The 23,152-nt window shown below is 43.6% G+C and overlaps 1 protein-coding gene across 1 annotated transcript; it reads left to right on the top strand.

Moving 5' to 3' along the window:
• Positions 1-292: 292 nt before the first annotated feature.
• Positions 293-22,769, top strand: LOC308676900 (serine protease 53-like; the record flags this gene model as incomplete). Its single annotated transcript, XM_081342961.1, has 10 exons — positions 293-374; positions 7,425-7,451; positions 8,179-8,347; positions 9,753-10,033; positions 11,473-11,639; positions 13,826-14,042; positions 15,860-15,992; positions 17,910-18,169; positions 19,014-19,177; positions 21,521-22,769. The coding sequence occupies 10 exons, from the start codon at positions 293-295 to the stop codon at positions 21,743-21,745; spliced, it is 1,725 nt and encodes a 574-aa protein (XP_081199087.1). The 3' UTR covers positions 21,746-22,769.
• Positions 22,770-23,152: the final 383 nt, after the last annotated feature.

Genomic DNA, 23,152 nt, shown 5'->3' with positions numbered 1-23,152 from the left:
AGAAGCCACAGAACCATCAAAATTTCATATTCCTCCCCCCCCCACCACCACCCCCCACACTTCTGCTAACTCAGCAGGACCACTGTTGTCAATATTCTGGCAAAGCATAAGTCCTTTTGGGGGTGGCTGGGGGAAGGAAGATGACTAATTTGGCTACAGCCTTACACATGCCGAAAAATGCCAGATTGTGCAAGCAAGAAGAGGTGTGGGGGGGGCGGAGCAACCCAGAGATCCTCCTCCTGCAACATGCCTGGAATACATATAAACCTTGAGTCCTGCAGAGAACAAGCAGATGCAAAGAGATAACCTGGCAAAGATGACAAGACAGATAAGATCTGCCAACACTGGGCTGATTCTGGCCTTGGTTCTTATGGGTGAGTTACTAAGCTTGGATAAAAGGGTTAGTGAAACTAGGTGTGGGATTGGGCTATACAGGGCTAGTTTGATTTATAATTTATTGCATAGATGATTCAGTTGGCGGTTGGACAATCTGCAGTTTGTTTACTAAGGAGGTAATTGGGTGGTTAAATGGAGTGTCTCCCTCCTCAACAGACACTGTTTTGTGGCGGCAGAATACAAAGCCAAATTTGCCAGCCAAACCCAACAGCTTTGGCTAAAACAAATATTATCTGCCATAAGTAAGTTGACAGAGTTCTACCATGTGCCATATGGTAGGCATGGCTGGATAATGGGTGGGAATAAGGGCCATTAAGGGCCATAACCTCCCCACTAAAAATATTTATAGTATTTAAGATGTTTTTTTTAATGGGGGTTAAGAAATGGCACAAGTGCATCGGAGGGGGGTGTAGCTAATGATTAACAAAAAGCAGGGAGAGAATGCAAGCGATCGGTACTTTATCGAAAAAATATAAGTGGCTGGAAAGTTGCATAATCTCATTTGATTCTGGCTGCTTCTGAAAAAATGGGGGTGCTCAGTATTAGAAAAAAAAACAAACCCAGCTGGAGGCGACATATCCTCTTTGGGACAAACTGGAACAACCAACAACAATTTAGCATCCGTCAGATTCTGCAGTGTGATATCTTTGTTTAGAATAAGTTAAATAATGTCTGGAAGTAGTGTCCATGGAGCCATTTAGTTCAAAATCTCCTCATCGCTCATTTTGAAAGGAAAAAGGGTGAAAGAAGGGGGTCTAAGCAAAGCAGACAGCATTTATTATCCTGGCTGCTCCATGCTGATCTGCAGAAATCAGTAAAAAAATTTCCCCAATGTAGCAGCGACGATGAGCATCCTTTGCTCTCTGCAAACCAGGGGCTCTTATTAGTCCCAGAAGCAGGCGATTTCAATATATATTTCCAATTTATACAGGAAACGCACACTGTTTCACAAGAGAGCAGGGGCAATGATGGAGGAAAGCCAAAGTTTCAAGAAGCAGGATCACCGCTGGTGATGCTTGTGCAACAAATGGCAGCCTTTAAGAATAACCAAGCTTTTTGTGCCTTCAGAATCTACCAAACAGGCAGGAATTTAGCAGACAAAAGTTATTCCGAGTCAGGAAGCTCAGTAATGCAAAAAGCTGCTCTGAGGACACCAGAGTATCCTGGAGAGGAGTTAACCCTTCTAGATTACAGTGCAGTGTACATATTGGATCTAGACCAGTGTTTCTCAACCCCAGCAAAACTTGGACTCTGGGAGTTGAGAGTCCACTTCTGGGTGGACTCTCAACTCCCAGAATTCCCCAGCACCCGTCTTAAATTTTTGAAGGTTGAGAAGCATTGATCTAGTTTTGTCTATTCTCAGTTTCCCACTGTAATCAGCCAAGCTCAGGCTACTTATGACTAACTTTTCATATGCATTTCTGTGAGTCTTAAAACATGGCTTGGCACTGGAGAGCACGCATGTACTCCCAGTGTAAAGTTTCTTCCACTGGGGATGTTGCAAATGGGAGAAGATACATTATTCTTCTCTTTGTACTTATGGTTCTTGATAAGTTTGCAGAGGTTATTTTGTGACCTCTCTCTCTCTCTCTCTTCAACTAGCCGTCTGTCCGTCCATCCATCCATCCATGCATCCATGCATCCATCCACCCATCCATCCACCCATCCATCATCTATCTAGCTAGTTAGCTCAATCTCTTTGTGCAAGGACATTATGTTGGGGAAACCTCCCCCTGTTGAATTCTTGCCTGCTATCTTTGCTGACATTCTGTGTCTTGGAGACACCGAAGCAGTCAGTAGAACAAGCTACCAGCTAATGTAAAGTAGTTCCCAAAGGGCCCTCACTTGTGCATTCACAACCTCCATCTTGACCTCCCTCACTTCCTGGGGGCGCAACGGGGGGGAGGGGGAGGTTCCCCACTTTTCCCCTGAAGTTCTTTTATGGTAGGAATCTGAAGAAGTGGGAAAGCCAAACAGTTGTAGTTTTATTTGCTAAGAAGGTCAATGTTGGGAAAGGTAAGAGTTATAATCTTCTTTCCCAACTGACCAGCATGACCTGTTTTAAATGTCAGAACTCCAACCCCTTAACCTGTGAAACGCTAGTTTAAAAAGGCCAGTTTTGTTTGCCACCATCATTCTTCATTCTATCAGACACGAGCAGGAAATCTTTTCAGATTTCAGATCTCAAAGTTCAATATTTGATTTTTCTCAGGATTGCAAAGAGGTTTTACAAGGGAGGGGCTGGCCATGAGCAATGACTGTGCAGAAGGCCAGAATGTCCAGGGTGGGGTAGGGTGAGAGGGAGAAGGGATCAAAACAGCAAGATGGCAACTGTTGGTCCTGTTTACAAAACAAGACAGCTATCCTAAAACACAGGGAATTTTTTTTAAATTCCATTTATATCCCGCCCTTCTCCGAAGACTCAGGGCGGCTTACAATCTAAAGCACAAATCAATGTGCTTAGCAATAGCCTTCATTCTATGTATATGCTTGCTTATTAGGGCTTTCGCCCTCCCCCAAGCGGCATTATTACAAAGTCAGCTTATTGCCCCCAACAATCTGGGTCCTCATTTTACCTACCTCGGAAGGATGGAAGGCTGAGTCAACCTTGAGCCTGGTGGGACTCGAACCTGCACTAATTGCAGGCAGCTGGTGTTACTTAAGGAGACATTAGCCCACTGCTCCACCAAGGCTGATTTTATACATACGTGTTCTCCAGTGCCAAACCAGATTCCTTTCTAGCCACGTTTGAGACTCACAGAAATGCATGCAAAAAGATAGTCATGAGTAACTAAATCCTGGCTGATTAGGGAAACTCGAGATTAGATGAATCCAGATCAGTGGACATGAAGACTGAGGAATTCTGGGAGTTGGAGTCCACACATCTTAAAGTTGCTGAAGTTGAGATCCAATCTGTACACCACGCTACTATCTAGAGTCCAATCCACATGGCTGTGGAGGCCATTTTGACTTTTTTGACCTCCCCTTGGAGGAGTGACTAGGAAAACGGCACCAATGGTGGGATCTGAATCAAGGCCTGATTTGATGTGCTGGTACATTATCGTTTTGTTCACTTGATTGCTAAGAAACAGGATAGATCTTTTTCTGGGGTTTCCCTTTCTTTCTCAACCCTTGTAAACGTCCGTGACAAGCGCTGGGCAGACAAAATATTGAAATAAGAGATTTATCCCACCTTTTGTGTCTTTCCCATATTTTCCGGCTCTTTTGTTCATTTGTATTCTGTATTAGCGCATGCTGTATATCCAGTTACTGCCGTTGCTCAAACCTGAGTTCATAATCTGGCTTGTTATTTAAATCTGCCAACAATTAGTGGATGTGGTCATTGAAGGGGGTTTGGGAGATTGTGGGAAATTAAAGTGACAATCCCTGGTCCAGGGGTAGGCAACCTTGGCTCTTTTATGACTCATGGACTTCAACTCCCAGAATTCCTGAGCCAGCATAGCTGGCTCAGGAATTCTGGGAGCTAAAGTCCATGTGTCATAAAAGAGCCAAGGTTGCCTACCCCTGCCCTGGTCCTTCCTTTCCTGCTACTGCAAGCCAAACCTAAGAGAGGTGGTAAACAGACCCCAGGGGTATAAGCAAGAGAATTCAAAAGTCAAGATGGCAGCCATAACTTTCTATACATAAAGAGGGTGGTGCCGCCATCTTGATTTTTGTTGCGGCCGCCATCTTGAGTTTTTGGACCTGTTCCCTATGCATAGTCTAGAAAGCCTATCAGAAAATACAGCATTTGACCCACATTCTTCTCAATTTTGAACCACAATTTAATTCTAAGGAGGACCTGGCCTATGGGACAAATGAGGGAAAAAGAAAAATCCTGAGAATTATATGTACCACTTCAGATTTTTCTTTTTTAGCAGTGGGGAGAACTTTTAATTATTTTTAAAACATCCGGAAAATAAGAAATTTAGCCAAACACAGGCTGGCTTTAAAGGAAAGCTATTTCCCTCAGGGTGCTTTCCTTTTTTTTTTACAGACAATATTCAAGAGGGTTCCATAAGCACACATAGACACTCATTTACTCACACAGCCACACATACATATAGTTAAAAACTGAAATCTATGTAAACAGCTCAGAATTGCATGCAGGTAGTCCTCAGTTTATGACCACAATTGAGCTCAAAAGTTCTGTTGCTAAGCAAGGCAGTAGTGTGTGTTTTGCTCCATTTTACAACTTTTATGGCCACAGTGGTTAAGCCAATCACTGCAGTTATTAAGCGAATTGTGGTTGTTAAGCAAATCTGGCTTCCCCTGTTGACTTTAAAAGTCGCAAAAGGTGATCACATGACCCTGGGACAGTGCAACCATCATAAATACACACCAGGGGCAAAGCAGCTAAATTTTGATCACATGACCACAGGGAATGCTACAATGGTCGTAAGTGTGAAAAATGGTCATAAGTCACTTTTTCCAGTGCCGGTTTCCAGTGCCGTTGTAACTTCAAACAGTCACGAAACAAGTGGTAAATCAAGATTGTAAGTCGAGGACTTACAAATGGTTGTAAGTCGAGGACTACTTGTAGTGCTGATTTTACTCAGTGTATAAACTGAATGGGATTCAAAGAACGAGGTGATGAATGATGATGATAACTTTATTGTCACTTTGAATGTACACCAATCGGCATACATCAAAATGAAATTTCATTGCATATATACTCCTTGTTCGTGGCCCGCTCAAATTTCACATTGTCCATTTTAGTCTCTAGGGAGTGAACGATGGCAAACAGGACAGATGGAAATGGGGCTCCATGTGGATTAGCCCTCAAATTCGCTTGTATTCCAACAACCTCGCCTTTTTCTGATCCTGACTCTTCCACCTTTTCCTTAAAGAGGCCTTGCTTCTTTTCGCCCCTGGAGCACGCTGCCGCCGCCACCAACTCCTCCAAAAGCCTCTCTCTCTTCCTCTGGGCCTGCCGACAGCCTCATCCAGTTCCTTCACTCCATAAGCTCCAGGTCCTCTCCTCCTCTGCCTCCTCTGGAAACAGCCCTGATTTGCAATAGAATCCATCACTGGGCCAGCAGTCAGATCTTGCTGCTGGCAGAACAAATTCAAACAGCGCCAACGACTTTTAACGGTCTCACCAACAGTTCCAAAACAACTAGAAACTCGCCAGGCCAGCAAAGATTGTCGGTCGTATGTCGTATGTTACCTTAGTTCCACCATGTTGCTCAAACACATTAAAATCTTCCTGATCATGTGGCTTATAGCCCTTACTATCCCTCCCAAAACTATTCGTCTTCAAGAGCCAATGCAACCGCAGCCATTCCAGGCGCCGCCATCTTAGAATGCTGAAAGGCAAGGTGCATGTGGACCCTGAAGTGCGATCCCCATTTCTTCTTTCAGGGATAATCTTGCCTCCGTAAAATCTTGCTTCAGGCAGCAGGCTTCTGGATAAAAAGGATTAAGTCATGGTTTGCAAGCGTTACACCTACCAGGAGTTTATCTTAGCTCGTACTAAAGCTCTTAGTCAAGGTGGCTGGTGTGTCCCATGTTGAGAAAGGGGGAAGAATTCTCCGTTGACAGACAAAGCCACACCAGCCTGTATTTTTAGTGTTTCATCTGGATTTCAGGATTTCAGAGTGCCTGGATAGCTCCTGGTCAACGAACAAAATATACATCTAACTTCAGCTGAATAGACTTGATATATTAGAAAGTTCCAGAGCAAATAGACTTTATTGAGGCAGAGTTGAGCAGAGGTCAGCAGGAGAGAAGGGCTGAATTTAAATTTGCAAATCTGGAGAGCAGAGCATTACCCAGAAGTTGTGCTTTTAGAGCAGTGTTTCTCAACCGTGGCAGCTTGAAGATGTGTGGACTTCAACTCCCAGAATTCCCCAGCCAGCTGGCTGGGGAATTCTGGGAGTTGAAGTCCACACATCTTCAAGCTGCCACGGTTGAGAAACATTGCTTTAGAGGGCATCTGGTTGGTCTCTAGGATGTATAAAATGATGGAGCAGATTGGTAAAGATCTGGCCTGGTTTCCCTTCTACATAGTAACCAGAATTCATCCTACTTAACTTTCAATAATTACTGAGGCTCTTAATGGCAATTGGCAGGAATTAGCAGTTTACATCTTCTAAGCAGAAACGATCCATCTTGCTGCAGGTAGTCCTCGACTTACAGCCATTCATTTAGTGGCCATTCAAAGTTACGATGGCACTGAAAAAAGTGACCTAGGTGCATTTTTCACACTTCCAACCATTGGAGCATCCTCATGGTCACACGATCCAACTTCGGATGCTTGGCAAAACTGGCAGGTAGTTGCGACGGTTGCAGTATCCTGGGGTCAGCTGATCACTTTTTGCGACCTTCTGACAAGCAGAGCCAATGAGTCACTTAACAACCATGTTACTAATTTAACTATTGCAATGATTCACTTAACAGCTGTGGCAAGAATGGTCATAAAATGAGGCAAAGCTCCCTTAGCAACTGCCTTGCTTAGCAATGGAAATGTTGAGCTCAGTTATGGCTATATAGGCCGAGGATTTCCTGTACTTACCAACTACTGCTGATCACATGACAATGTTCGTGACACGGGTGCGAAAAAGAGGCCAGTTCAAATATTTGTGGCCAAAATTTCTCATCAGTTCTTTGTGTGGAAATGAGGGGGAGATCCTTCAAGGAGTGAGTTGGAAGCCCCTTGTATTTGTTAACTGTTGCAAGTTAACTGGAAATTGCCTCTTTGAGTAGCCCCTTTGAACTGAATCAGGCATGACTAATATGTCTGAAGTCACACAACTGCAGAGATAACCCAGAACAAACATCTCCATTTATCTCAAAGGCAATTCTTCACTATCAAATAAATCCACTTATAGCCAATAGAAATTCTCCAGCGAAGCTGAGGGTGTTTGTGGATTCATTTCTAATTGTTGATACTTTATCTTAGTTATATGTAACTTTAAATGTCTGCTTGGTAGCAAAGGGGATTTATGTAAGCATTTAATAAACTCTGGATTTATTTTTTTTGAAAGGATTTTAACACTCACAACCCTGTTTTTTGTTTTTACCAGTTCTTCAGAGAGGATCATCAGGTCCAGGTATGTTCATTAATGGGCCATACTTTTTTTTTATTTCACAATTTTTTCTCATTAAAGTAGAGTAATAAAGCATTAAGGCTGGGCTGAAAATGAATTAGTACGTGACCCTTCCATCCTAGGTTTGAAAGGTACCTGCAAACAATATTTGGGCGGGCTTCTGTGTTTAAATTGGAAAATGTTTCAAAATTGGTCTTGCATCGTATTGATATGATTAGGGCTATTTCATAAACGAAGCATGATTTCCACCCCCACCCCCCAAAAAAATCCCATCAAAGATGGTTACCTACTCTGAAGCTATACATTTCACCAGTCAGTAAAAGAAGAACAAGATTATGCCACTATTAATCCCAGATGGCTGATGACAGCTTCAATATTTTTAAAGAGGAATTCTGGGAGTTGAAGTCCACACATCATAAAGTTGCCAAAGTTGAGAAATGCTATCAGGTGACGGCTAGTTTGGTATGGTGGTTAAAACACCAGGCTACAAATCAAGAGACTTGAGTTCTAGTCCCACCATAGGCATGATGCCAGCTAGATGACTCAGGCCAGCCACTTTCTATCAGCTCTGGGAAGCAGGCAAGGGCAAACCACTTCCATAAACCTTACCAATAGAACTGCAGTCTCATCTAGGGCCGTTGCCAGGAGTCAATAGTGGCTCCGAGGGACCAAAACAAGATTGGATAATCTCTGTAAAAGATGCCTTTTAATCTTCCTGTTCCCCATCCAGCATTAACATGTGGAGTCCAAAAGCCTGTTCTACGGATAGCGGGTGGCGTGAATGCCCAGCCTGGCGAGTGGCGGTGGCAAGTCAGTGTCCAATATCGCAGCCAACATGTATGCGGAGGAAGCCTCATTAATGATCAATGGATTGTCACTGCTGCCCATTGCTTTTTCGAGTAAGTGAACATAGATACCCTTTTCTTCATGCCCCTAAATATGCTTCTTAGCCTGACAAGGTTCCTTGTACCTCCTGGTGGCTATTTGGTGGCTTAACCTCCTCCGGCCACCATTCCCCATTGAAGACTGTTTTGATTTTAATTGGCAATAGAAAGCTGCTTTTGTTACGACGTATGTAGTTGGCTTTGGTGCAGCAGCATGAAAGATCGGTCGGACCCCGAAAGGACTTCCTTTTCGGCAATGCGCTCTCTGTAACTGTAATTCGTTTAAATGTTAGATATTATATCACTTGGTTGTAATTTTACACATTATCATATTTAATGTAATTTTAGACTCTGCTACATTATAACTTTACACATCTGGAGCTCACTTAGAGTTGCTAGTTAGATTGTTTACTAAATGTATTTTAATTTTGTCTTAGAATTGATTCTGTTCATCAGCGCACACACACAGACAGACAGACAGACAGACAGACACACAGATATGCATCCTTATCCCAGTCTGCCTGCCTGTAGCTACCTAACTATCTATCTAGCTATTCTCAGGGCATTCTGCTTGTACTAGTCTACAATTCAATAATTGACTCAAATGGAACCAAATCAAATTGAACCAGTAGCTGTTGAATACCAAAACAAATCATTGGGTTGTCTACTCTGGAACCAATTCTCCAGAAAGACAGTTCGACCTGGAGGTACAAGGGACTGGTAGTTTAGGTGTGTCTGAATGAAATCAATACAGGTAGTCCTCAACTTACAACCACAATTGAGCTCAAAGGTTCTGTTGCTAAGCAAGACGGTTAAGTGAGTTTTGCCCCATTTTATGACCTTTCTTGCCACAATTGTTAAGTGAATCACTGTAGTTCTTACGTTAATAGCGTGGTTGTTAAGTGAATCTGGCTTCCCCATTGATAGCTTGTCAGAAGGTCACAAAAGGCAATTACATGACTCCCGGACACGGCAATTGTCATAAATATGAGTCAGGTACCAAGTTTCTGGATTTTGATCATGTGATGATGGGGATGCTACAACGATCGTTAAATGTGGAAAAAGGGTCAGAAGTCACTTTTTCCAGTGCCACTGTAATTTCAAACAGTCACTAAACAAATGGTTGTAAGTCGAGGACTAGCTGTAATTAACAGACATTTCAGGACTGTTCCATCTGTCTTTACTAAAAGTGATCAACTTTTTTCTATCAATTCATTGCAAACCCCTGTCATTTACCTCAGGGCACACTTTCTTCAACCTGGTGCCTCCCACTGGAGCCCTTTGTTTAACCAACCTCAGCCATTTACTGTATACCGGCTGTAAATGATGGGAATTTTGGTCTGGCACATCAAAGTGGCACAAGACGGCAGATGTTTGGAGGGAATTAGAGCTCTCTTATATGGATGCTGTTTTATTCCAGGATTGGGAAAGAAATCCATGTGAAGCACTGGAACGTGATCTTGGGAAGCCTGAAGCTGATGGGCCGGAGGGGCAGAGGGACAAAACGGAATGTCTCCATGGTTATCCCTCACGAAAACTACACCAGCTACGAGACAGGTCATGACATCGCTCTGGTGCACCTGGCCAAGCCTGTGCGCTTCTCCAGAGTCATCGCGCCCATCTGCCTGCCCTATGCCGATCACCGTTTTGCCTTTGGGACCCAGTGCTGGCTGACTGGCTGGGGAGACGTCAATGCCAATGGTAAATATAAAAGGTTAGAGCAGGGGTCCCCCAACTCCTAGTCTGTGGACCGGTACCAGGCGCGGCATGCCAGCAACAAACAAGCAAACAAGCAAAGCCCCATCCGCAGGTTGCAGGCAGCACACAAAACCACGCAGCCTCCGGTCCACGGAAAAACCTCTCTCCATGTAACCGGTCCTTGGTGCCCAAAAGGTTGGGGACCTCTGGGTTAGAGGGGAGAGGCCTGGTGGGTCTTTATATCTAGCTCAAGGGATCTGTAAAATACAGCTTTGTCTTTTTTAAAAAATGAAGGGTCTGGACTTTCTTATTTATAAGGAGAGGCTTTAGGGCAGAGTTTCCCAACCTTCCCAGCTTTGTGGATTGGCGGGGGGGGGGAGGCGGGGGAGAGGGGATGGTTCCATGCGAGCAATAGGCAAATGCAGGCACGCGCAGGTCCATTTGAATGAGCAGCAGGCACATGCAGCTTCCGCTCACGCAAATGGAACACACGTGCACACGTTCGGCCACTGCTTGCGCAAGTGGGGATGTGTGAGCGCGCTCGCTCTCCACTTCTGCAGCCCGGTTCCGAATGGGTCAAGGCCTGGTAGTATGGGCCATGGCCCAGAAGCTGGGGAAAACTGCTTTAGGTGGGTCGTGGATATGTTAAGTATGGATAAAACTATCACAGGCCATCATCATCATGCTGGTTGCATTCTTTTCTCCCCTCTGTGGGGAGAAACCAGCATACTGAGAAAGAGGCGGTCCCTAGGGGATTAGAAGCCAGGATCCATAGAAGTGATGGGATTAGTGGCAATGGATACAGCCCCATAGAGAAACAGGAAGAAACTGGGGCTGAAGCCAAGCTGAAGTGAAGTGGAGGTGGAACAGGACAGTATCTTGTCTGAGAAACTACAGGTAGTCCTCAACTTATAAGAGTTCATTTAGTGACCGTTTGAAGTTACAACGGCACTAAAAAAAAGTGACTTATGACTGCTTTTTACATGATCGTTGCAATATCCCCATGGTCATGTGATCAAAATTCAGGTGCTTGGCAACTGACTCATATTTATGATGGTTGCACTGTCCTGGGGTCATTTGATCACCTTTTGTGACTTTCTGACCAGCAAAATTAATGGGGAAGCCAGATTCACTTAACAATTATGTTACTAATTTAACAACTGCAGTGATTCACTTTACAGCTGTGACAAGAAAAGTCACAAAATGTCTTGCTTAGCAACAGAAATTTTGGGCTCAGTTGTGGTCATAAGTTAAGGACTACCTGTACTAGAGACAAGAGAATGAATATGTATGTGCAAGCATAGTAGTGTTTGTATGTGCATGCTTGAGTGTATCTGGAATGTGTGCATGCATGTGTTGTGTTTAGGGCTACCTAAATGCAAAGTGTTGTGCTTAGGGCTACCATTTCTGCAGGTTTAACCTCGTTCCTTCTTGTCTTCCAGTCCATCTGCCAGACCCCATGCCCCTCCAAGAAATAACCATGGACCTCTTGACCATCGACACCTGCAACTGCATTTACAGCAATCTGCGCAACAGGCGGATCATCAGCCCTGCCTTGCCTGGCATGGTCTGCGCCCTGACTCCTGACCGCAAGAGAGGACCTTGTAAGGTTAGTCAAACATTACAACCTGCAAAGAAGCATGCATTTGTCTGGCCACTTCCTAACTGTTGGAATACAAGTTGGAATACATTTTGTATTGCAACAACTACAGAAACATTCGCCAGTAGGTGGCAGTATTTACAAGTTTGGATCTGTGGTATATACTCTATGCTCTTTTTTCCTAAGTAGTTTCCTGTTTCCTGTTACAGTAATATAGTTGAGCAGTAAAGCACATGGTGACTGTACTTAGTTTGCTATTGGTGGTGTTAGAAACAGAATTTCTAAGACTAACCCTGCTGACCTGTCAGGGAATTGCATAGCAGGTGTCCAAATGAATTCAGAGACACCGATGCAAACTTGTAGTTTTATATAAATAAATATATTTTACATCTATATTTACCGCAGACAAGATAGTTAGACAAACAAGAGCATCATGAGGTAAATCACAGAGCATGTAAGGCACACAGAAGAAAAAGGTGGGGGAAAAAGAGAAACTGCCCCTCCACACCCAGCGCTACCAATCACAGCACAATTACCTCATACAGGAGCCAGCCCACTCCAATCTATCAACTACAATTGTCTGTTCTGGCTCACCGTTTAACCCCAATGTTCCAGCTACTAAATTTAAATAACTTTAAATTTACCTTTGATGGAGAAGAATTGTACACAATTTAAAATTGTTAATTTTAAAGCAAGAATGTTTCTAGACCTCTAGTTCTAAGCTTGGGAGTCTGCAGCAATGCTTGAGGGAATCTTCAAATCCAGAGGCTAGAAGACATTTCAGGAAGTACAATTCCCTCTTTTCCCTCCATTTTTTTTTCTGGCTGGCACAGAATTCAGCAGACAGTCTTATGTATAACTTGAGATACATTCAGTCTAGCCCCATATAACAGAACAACAAGGTTGGAAGGGACTTTGGAGATCTTCTAGTCCAACACCCTGCTCGAGGCAGGAGACCCTATACTATTCCGGAAAAATGGCTGTCCAGTCTCTTCTTGAGAACTTCAAGTGATGAAGCATCCCCACAACTTCTGAAGGCAAGCCATTCCACTGATAAATTGTTCTCACTATCAGGAAATTTCTCCTTAGTTTTACGTTGCTTCCCTGATTAATTTCCATCCATTGCTTCTTGTCCTGCCTTCCTGTGCTTTGGAGAACAGCTTGACCCCTTAAGAAAGTCAAGAAGGTGGCCACCACTGGCCCTCAAAGCCCCACCCCATTTTCACATCCTTCGTGTGTGAACCTTACAGAAACCTGCAACCTCTGATTTTGGTTGATGTTGGCTTCCAGGACATCATTTTCTTGACCTTTGCTATTGCTTTGGCTTTCCATTTCTCCAAACTGGAAATTCTTTTGAGGATACAAAACAGGGGAGATGCACCTCAACTTTTGAAACTGTAGGTATATTTACAAATCTATCCAAAATCTCTAAGCCTAAACCTAAAGCTAAGACTAAAAAACACACACACACACCCCAAAAAAGACGCTGAAGCCTTAGAAAGAGTAGAGAAGAACATCAAAAGATGATAAGAGCTCCGGAGGCTAAATCGTAAGATGAACGGCTAAAGGAGCTAGATGATACGCTTAGCCTCACGAACAAAGAGGGAGAGATGACAGCCGACTTCCAACACTTGAAGGGATGACACAGGAAAGAGGGTATGGATTTGTTCTCCAAAGCACCTGAGGGTAGGACAAGAAGCAATGGGTGGAAGCTCACAGAGGAGATCGAACCTGAAAATAAGAAGGAATTTCCTAAGAGTGAGAATGATTAATCAATAGAACACCTTGCCTTCTGGAGTTGAGGATGCTCCATCGCTGGAGGTTGTCAAGAGAAGTTTGGACTAGAAGACCTCCAAGGTCCCTTCCAGCTGTGCATTTCTATGATTAAGACTAAAAGACTAACAAGATTTCTCAGTTCTGCTGGTTGGTTTTACATCCATGAATTCACAACTCTCACTCTTTTCGCTGGTTCCCATCTCTAGTTCCTTTCCTTCATCTGCTCCATGCCCTCGGCTTAATTTTGTTGCCCATCCGAGGCTGGAGAGGTTTCTAATTTAGCAGCGGGACACATCTCCTTGCCATTAGCTCCCACTGGTGGATCATGGAGTAAGAGAACCTGCAAGCAAAGGAAGGGATGGGGTGATACACCACCGTCCATGCAGAGAAAATGCAGATAATCTCTCTTTCCACCCTAGGGCGACTCAGGCGGCCCGCTGGTTTGCCTGGAGAATGGCAGATGGTTCCAGGCTGGGGTCATGAGTTCCTCGCTGAGTTGTACCCAATTCTACGGTCCCACCCTCTTGACGGACACGAGAGCCTACGCCAATTGGATCCAGCATCATGTTGAAGGCGCCTCCTTTGCCCATCAGATTGAGCCCATTCCCAACACCACTGACAGTTACATGTGCAGAGGTAGGCATCTTCGCATCTCACTTCTGTGAATACCTTCATTGACAACCCATCTGTCCAAAGCCTTGCTTCAGGATTCTGGGGACATTCCATACTGCTCCATCTTTGCCTTCTGATCCAGTTTCAGTTCAGCCTCTCTTTTTTTTTCAGAATAGGAAAGGTCTTAATTTAAGTCAGCTGTGGGTGCCGGATAAGCTTCTAAGTCTGTTTGCATTGCCAATGCTTAAACCAAAGATCTGCAAGTTTTGCTTTTGCAATAAATATCAGCTATCAGCCCAAAGCAGAATCAACAGTGCTCGCCTTGGCAACCTGAAGATGTGTGAACTCCAACTCCCAGAATTCTCCAGCCAGCCCATGTTGAAGTCCAGATTTCTTAAAATTGCTAAAGGTTGAGAAACACTGCTCCAACTAGTCACCAGTTCTGTGTAATGGCTGTCACCTTATAAAGCAGCATTTCTCAACCATAGTAATTTTAAGATATGGACTTCAACTCCCAGAATATCCTTAAGAATTCTGGGAATTGAAGTCCACACATCTTGAGGTTGCCAAGGTTGAGAAACACTGGTCTACATGCTAATCTTAATTTAAGACCCATTTAGTGAAGGATCGATAGCCCTTCTTACATTGAACTATAATCTCCACCCCTACTGACGATGTTGCCTGGGATCACATTTGGAAGGCCACAGGATTCTCATCAGAACATTGCTTCTTATCTGGCCTATCGCCGTTTAAAGCTGGTTGCTCTCATCAGCACCTTTTTTGTGATGGGAATTATATGTGGTGGCTCAGTGGGTTAGGACGCTGAGCTTGTCGATCAGAAGATCGGCAGTTTGGCGGGTCGAATCCCGAGTGCCGTGTAACAGAGTGAGTGCCTGTTACTCGTCCCAGCTTCTGCCAACCTAGCAGTTCGAAAGCACGTAAAAATGCAAGTAGAAAAATAGGGACCACTACGGTGGGAAGGTAACAGCGTTCCGTGCGCCTTTGGCGTCTAGTCATGCCAGCCACATGACCACGGAGACGTCCTCGGACAAGCGCTGGCTCTTCGGCTTTGAAACGGAGATGAGCACCGGCCCCTAGAGTCAGAAACGGGGGAACCTTTACCTTTACCTTATTCATCTAGGCATCCAAAGGCCACATCCTGGGGAATGTGTAATAGCTTCTTCAGTGTGGAATAGTAAAATTTTGGATATGTGTGTGGGTTGGAAACTAGAAAAATGTTTTCCCTTTCACAGTGGCTCAATGGGCCTCTTTTGCTTCCTATTTTATTGTCCCCTTCCCTACACTGTGAAAATCTTCAGTGTCACCAGGCTGCGTTGCTTGGGGGTGTTTGAGGTTCATGACTGGCACACCCCTGCAACATGGAAGAGGTGCTGATGGAGATAGTTATCTTTGGGGACATAAGATGAAGTGGCACCTTATGTTACAGGTGGTCCTCATTTTACGCCCATTTGTAGTTACAGTGGCATTGAAAAAGTGACCTACGACCATTTTTCGCACTTATGACCATTGCAACATCCCCATGGCCACAAGATCACATTTTGGACACTTGGCAACTGGCAAGAACTTGTGATGGTTGCCGTGTCCCAAGGGTCACTGCGTGCAAAGCAAACATTGACAAGCAAAGTCAATGAGGAAGCCAGATTCACTTAAGAACAGGGTTGCTAACTGAAGAACTGCAGTCATTCCCTTAACAACTGTAGCAAGAAAGGCCATAAAATGAGGCCAAACCCACTTAACATCTGTATTGCTTAGCAACAGAACTTCTGGGCTGAATTGTGGACATAAGCTGAGGACTACCTGTGTTCTTTATTGATCTCCAGGCTGTGGGGTCCTGAAACAGGAGAACAAACCATGGCCTTGGTATACAAGCCTACGGCATCAAGGGCAGCATGTCTGTGGAGGCACTTTAATTGGTGAAGACCGGATTCTGACTGCTGCCCAGTGCTTCATTGGGTGAGTAGTTGTCAGGCAGCCTCTGAGTAGAGAAGAAGCCCATTGGTCGATATCCACATTCATCTCACTGACTTTGGGTTAGATCTGAGAACTTCTTTTCAACTAATGGTGTCCTTTGAATGTTCTCAAGCTTAGCTAAGCTGACCCATTCATTGCTCTGTATCGTAAAGATGAATGAATCTGGCACCAAGCCTCAGCCATGGATGGTGACTATTTATTTGTATCCTGCCTTTTATTATTTTTACAAATAACTCAAGGTGGCAAATACATTCAACATGTCTTCACTCTCCTACTTGTCCCCAGCAACAATCCTGTGAGGTGGGCTGGGCTAAGAGAGAATGACAGGCTCAAAGTGACCCAGCTGGCTTTCATGGCTAAGGCAGGACTAGAATTCACCATCTCCCGATTTCTAGCTTGGTGCCTTAATCGCTAGACCAAACTGACTATGGTAGAATCCCAACTCCCAGAATTTTTGGCCTGACTTTACAAAAATCAGGACATCTGGAAACCTCCCTCTTTATATTAAGTCAACCCCCCCAAACTGCAGATAATTATTACAGATAATTCTTGACTTACGACCATTTGTTTAATGAATGACCGTCCAAGTTACAATGGTGCTGAAAAATGTGACATGACCTGGCCTCCTACTCATGATCATTGCAATGTCCCCATGATTACATGATCAAAATTTGGGCACTTGGCAACCAGCATGTAGTTACAAGGACTGCAGGATCCTAGAATCATGGGATCACCATTTGTGACCTTTCCATGGGCTTCCAGCAAACAAACTCAATGGGGGAAGCCAAATTTGTCAACAGATGCATGATTCACTTAACAACCACATATAGGTGGTACCATACCGTATGCTCAATAGTAGTGACTGTGAGAGGGATCTTGGAGTCCTAGTGGACAATCACTTAACTATGAGCCAGCAGTGTGCTCCAGCTGCCAAAAAAGCCCACACAGAGCTAGGCTGCATTAAGAAAAGGATAGAATCAAGATCACGTAAAGTGTTAATACCACTTTGCAATGCCTTGGTAAGGCCACACTTGGAATATTGCATCCAGTTTTGGTCACCACAATGTAAAAAAGATGTTGAGACTGTAAAAAGAGTACAGAGAAGAGCAACAAAGATGATCAGGGGACTGGAGGCTAAAACATAAGGAACGGTTGCTGGAATTGGGAATGTCTAGTCTAATGAAGAGAAGGACAAGGGGGGACATGATAGCAGTGTTCCAAATCTCAGGGGCTGCCACAAAGAAGAGGGAGTCAAGCTATTCTCCAAAGCACCTGAAGGCAGAGTAAGAAGCAACGGATGGAAACTAATCAGTTAGAACAATTAATCAGTGGAATGACTTGTCTCCAGAAGTTGTGAATGCTCCAACACTGAAAGTTTTTAAGAAGAAATTGGAGAAACATTTGTCTGAAATGGTATAGGGCAGGGGTAGGCAACCTCGGCTCTTTTATGACTCATGGACTTCAACTCCCAGAATTCTGGGAGTTGAAGTCCATGAGTCATAAAAGAGCCGAGGTTGCCTACCCCTGGTATAGGGCTTCCTACCTGAGCAGGGGGTTGGACCAGAAGACCTCCAAGGTCCCTTCCAACTCTGATTCTATTCTATTCTATTCTATTCTATTCTATTCTATTCTATTCTATTCTATTCTATTCTATTCTATTCTATTCTATTATTCTATTCTATTCTATTCTATTCCTATACTCACTTAAGGACTGTGGCAAAAAAGGTTCTAAAGTTGGATGTGATTCACTTAATGTCTCCATTGTTTAGTGATAGAAGCTCCAGTCCCAATTGTCATAAATTGAGGACCATCTGTATTCAATCCAACCTAATTGCACAGACTTCCTTTCTTGTTTTTCTTGGGCATCATTTTTTCCCCCTTCTGCGTCATGTTTTCCAGGCGCCAGGAAACGGAAGGCTGGGAGGTATTTCTGGGAGAGCAGCTGGAAGGAGGGAATCAAACGTGGCAAGAGAAGAGAACTGTTCAAAATATTGAGCTACACGGTCTCTACGTTGACATGATGGAAGGTTATGACATTGCAGTAGTCACACTGGCGCAACCTGTGGTGTTCAACGACAGCATCTGGGCCATTTGTGCTCCATACGCTGCCCACCAGTTCCCCTTTGGCTCTACTTGCTGGACCCGTGGGCGGAGAATTGGTAGGTTGTAGATCAGCATGATGGGAGAGGGGGATGGATTTTTCATCTAGGATAGGCGTTTAATAGAATTTGTACTCTGCCAACTCATGCAGATAGAGGATGTGGAGAAAAGAGAGGTTGCTCACAACTCAGGATGCTGCCTAATGTTGAAGAGATCTGTGGTGCTTTGCAGGGGAAGGAGAAGAGAGATTTAGCATTACTTCCCCCCCCTTTTTCTTTTCTTTTAATGACCCTGTAATCCCTTGCACGCGGTGGCTCAGTGGGGTAGGACGCTGAGCTTGTCGATCAGAAGGTCGGCAGTTTGGCGGGTCGAATCCTGAGTGCCGTGTAGCAGAGTGAGCGCCTGTTACTCGTCCCAGCTTCTGCCAACCTAGCAGTTCGAAAGCACGTAAAAATGCAAGTAGAAAAATAGGGACCACTACGGTGGGAAGGTAACAGCGTTCCGTGCGCCTTTGGCGTCTAGTCATGCCGGCCACATGACCACGGAGACGTCCTCGGACAAGCGCTGGCTCTTCGGCTTTGAAACAGAGATGAGCACCGGCCCCTAGTCGGAAACGACTAGCACGCATGTGCGGGGGAACCTTTACCTTTTACCTAATCCCTTGCATTGGGGTGGAGTTGGGGCAACTGAATGGAGCTGAGTGTTTAATGGCTGGATGCCCTTCCTGACACCTATGCAGAGCTGACAGCAGATGTTTTTCACTCTTTGCACCCAGAGAGAGAGATATCTTCCCTCACAATCACAGCCTCCTGATTGTGAGGGAAGAGCTCCACCTCTAGGCCACCACGCTGCTCGTGTAGAATTACTCCCGCTATTCAACCATACTGTTCCTTCTTTATCCAGATGACCATGGGAAGGCAGGTCCTCTGCAAAGTGTGGAGGTGAAAATCCTTGGTCCAAAGAATTGCAACTGCCGCTACAATGCGACCAATGATCCTGGGCATAAAACTTCCATCATACCTGAGATGATCTGTGCTACACCACATAACAGAAGCATGCTTTGTGAGGTAAGGAATTGCCCTGTCTCAACTTAAAAAGGTAAAGGTAAAAGTTCCCCCGCACATGCGTGCTAGTCATTTCCAACTCTAGGGGCCGGTGCTCATCTCCGTTTCAAAGCTGAAGAGCCAGCGCTTGTCCGAGGACGTCTCCATGGTCATGTGGCCGGCATGACTAGACGCCAAAGGCGCACGGAACGCTGTTACCTTCCCACCGTAGTGGTCCCTATTTTTCTACTTGCATTTTTACGTGCTTTCGAACTGCTAGGCGGGCAGAAGCTGGGACGAGTAACAGGCGCTCACTCTGTTACGCGGCACTCGGGATTCGACCCGCCAAACTGTCGACCTTCTGATCGACAAGCTCAGCGTCCTAACCCACTGAGCCATGACGTCCCTGTCTCAACTTAGACATGATCATAAATGACATAAGTGAAAAAATGGGAGCTGCATTATCTCTTTAAAACTGAATTGTCCAGGTTTTTTTTTCTTGTATGACTTCATTCATTAACAGCTTTAATGCAATAAAAAAAACTACTTTAGGTCTTTTCACGTTTCCCAACAGTGGCACGTTTTGACAGATTTGGTAACATACGCACGTCTACCTGAGTGTTGAGCTGATTTTCTGCGAAAAGGGAGTGAATGAGGGCCCCAGCCAAGCTGTTTCTTACTTTCAGTCCCTTCTTAAAGTAAGAAACAGCTTGTCTGGGCCCTCATGGGTCCCTTCTGCACCCCATTTCTTGCTAGACACCAGTGGTTTTTACTGTTTCCTCCTCCTCCTCCTCCTCCTCCATGGATTCCATTGAATAAGAAACAGAAATGCTTGCTTCAGTGCAGCCTGTACAGAATTTTGAATTTGAATTTCCCTTGAATCCTAAAATTCTAAATTTCTCCTCAGAGTGAAATTTGTTTTTCTTCTATTAAAGTGAATTCAGGAGTACTCTGGGATTAGCCAGTGATACAGCAGCTGTTGTGGTGTGTACTATGTACTAAGACACCACCACCAGAATAAAGTTTTCGTCAGATGCTGTGGCTGAGAATCAATGGAATCATAATGAGGATCTTCACCTTGGCCACTCTCACAAACACTGGTTACAAGCAGCACAATGCCAGACGATGGAATTCATGCAAACCCTGGGCTCTTTCTTTTTTTTGGGGGGGGGGACTTGGGAATTCTGGATTCTCCCTGAAAAAATGAAAGGAACAAATATATTTGATTTGGATGCTCGTATGTTTTAAAAATTTGGCACTTGATTTAAACGTGGCCTGTTTTGTTAGAAGTTTCAGAGATAAATTATGTTGAGAATGGTGCACTTAAACATTTGTGGGAACTTTTTTATGCAAATTGACCCTGCTTGGGGTAGGTAGACTATTTCCTAACTCCCGGGAAATTAGAATTCCTTGCCACAGTAAAAAGGCACCCCAAACGTTGATTAGTTAAATATTATTAACTGAAGCACTGATGTTCCCCAAGAGATAAAGCAAAAATCATTTTTTCCGAAATGGAGCTGTCCATCATCTGTGGTGCTGAAATATTCAATACAGGGTTGTTCTAAGGCTGTGACCAGCTTTACATTTCAAAGTGCTTTTTATTTTTTGTTTGTCAAGTACCCCTGCCTAAAATTTCTCTCATTCCCCTACTCACAGTTTCAATTGTCAGTTCATGCACATCTTTTTGATGAACAGAAACAACAACCTACAATCCAAAGTGCCATAAGCCATAAGCCAACAAACAAGTGGTTTCTTTGGCTGTTTCCTAGCTTTAATCCAATATGCAGTTCTTTATGTTGATTGGAAATGAAACCCAGACGTTCTGTCTCAGATCTTTTCCTCATTTAAGCCAATGAAACTCAAAATGCAACCTAGGAATTTTCATCCATTTTGTCCCATATAAAAGACACTGCAGAGGTACTGTTGTAGATAGTACCATTAATGGGGCTCTTAAGCAAAATAGCATCTAGCTGATCTTATCTAGGCATGTAAGATAAACAGGGTTGGACCTAATTAGATGACTGGTGGGAGACCACCAGGGGATACCAGTAGGTTATTTTGGAAAATTGAAAAAATACCACAGAATAAAGCAGAATAAATGATTCCAACTCTTATTTTACACAGACTTAGATTTTTTTGAACATTGTAAGTAGAGACTATATTTGTCCTTTAATAAAGGACAACTGAATTATGATTTGCACCTACTGCTATTGTGTTTTCTAGAATCAATATTCAGATAACCCAAATAGCATTACTTATTTCTGCCTGCATTATCTCTGCCTTATGATTTGAAAATGTTGCCCCACAGCTTCCCATTTTGGTTCTTGTTGGCTAGAGATGGTAATCTTTCTAATCTTGAATCTCTAGGTAAGCATCGGAGACCCCTTGGTTTGCAGCCACAATGGGGTGTGGTTCTTGGCCGGAATTTCCAGCTTTGGAAATGGATGTGGAACCCTAATTCGTCCAGGGGTTTTCACATCAACCCAGTACTACGAAGAGTGGATCATGAAGGCTGCCTGGTCCGCATACTACAATGTGCAAAAGCCCCCTCAACCAAAGGCCACAGATGAAGAGACTTGCCTCATTGTGTAGCTTTCTTGTTAACATCTAGCAAACTCATGAATCAGGATTTCTCTTAACAGTGAAGGGTTGAAAAGCAAACTATTGCTTCATCTTATGATCTGTATATAAGCAACTTGAATCTTGGTATAATCCAGCAAACCAGAGAAATTCTCCAGTCAGCATTGCATTCACTTACTCATGTTTCTCAACTGTGGAAACTTTTAAGATGTATGGACTTCAACTCCCACAATTCCGTCATGCATCTTAAGGCTACCAAAGTTGAGAAACACTGTCTTAAAGATGCAGTTCATACAGTTTCATACAGTTACATTTCTGATTTCATTTTTTTTAGTCTCTTTTTTTTTAGTGGTTCTCCAATCCTGATTCTAAAATATCAGATTGACAAATACTTATTTGTCAAAATTTATTTCCTTTTTTCCACCTCAAACTATGCCTGGGACTAAACTGACCAAAACTGACTTGCCCAGTTTTTACACTCCCAAAAATCCATTGTCAAAGGCTGTGAAACTTATATAGTCAATATGTCCTGCTCTTTAATGGATTTTTCTTCTATCATTTTCTAAAAAACACACCACACATACCAAGTGACCTGTGTACTAAATCTGAGCTTTCTAGTGTAAGTAGAGTCTTGCCAATTAGTTACAGCCTCATACCATTTACATTCTCTAGCATTTCAACAGAATTATTAGACAAGAGGATTGAGACTGACATACGTCCCTCAATGCATTAAACCATGATATGGCTCGCTTCCTTCCGCGTTAAGTATTCTACAAACTTAACTGCTGTGGCTTTTGACTTAGCCTTTTAAACAAACCCTAAAGGTGGTTTGTTATACAGTGTACGCCATAGTTATATATAAACCTTTGTACCACATACGAGCCCAGACTACAAATTCCTTGGCATTTGTAGCCAAGCCAGGAATCCAGGTTTCTTACCCTACTCTTGCTTTCTTTGAGCCTCAGCACTTCACTACAAATCATCTTCAGTTTGAAAGCAGGATGCGGGCAGAATCTTGGGTTTTTCTTCTGAATTAAAAGCATCCAAGCTAATTTTGAGGGTTTCCCCCCCAAGATGATAAAACTGACGTGGATTTGTTGGTGTATTTATTTCAATGTTCCATTTAATGAAGTAAGTTATTTAAACATTTCTAAGCTCTCTGGCCAGCATCTGATTATTTGTACATGGTAATGTTGCTGATTGTATAGGCTTTAATTGTTGGGAACCAGCATCTTGTACTCATACAAAGCATTTGGTTGTTCACCTTTGTCTTTTTAAAAATGTCTTCTCCCCCATGCTGATTTATAATATGCTGTACTTTTCTGCCTCTGTGTGTAGATATATTTATATTTGGTAACATGTATTTATTATATACTGCTAAAAAAAATAAAGGGAACACAAGACATCCTACTATTAAAT

Source organism: Vipera berus (assembly GCF_964194415.1).
Source record: "Vipera berus genome assembly, chromosome: Z".
NCBI lineage: Eukaryota > Metazoa > Chordata > Lepidosauria > Squamata > Viperidae > Vipera > Vipera berus.
Note: the sequence above shows the minus strand (reverse complement) of the source record. Positions and strands in the feature narration are given on the sequence as shown.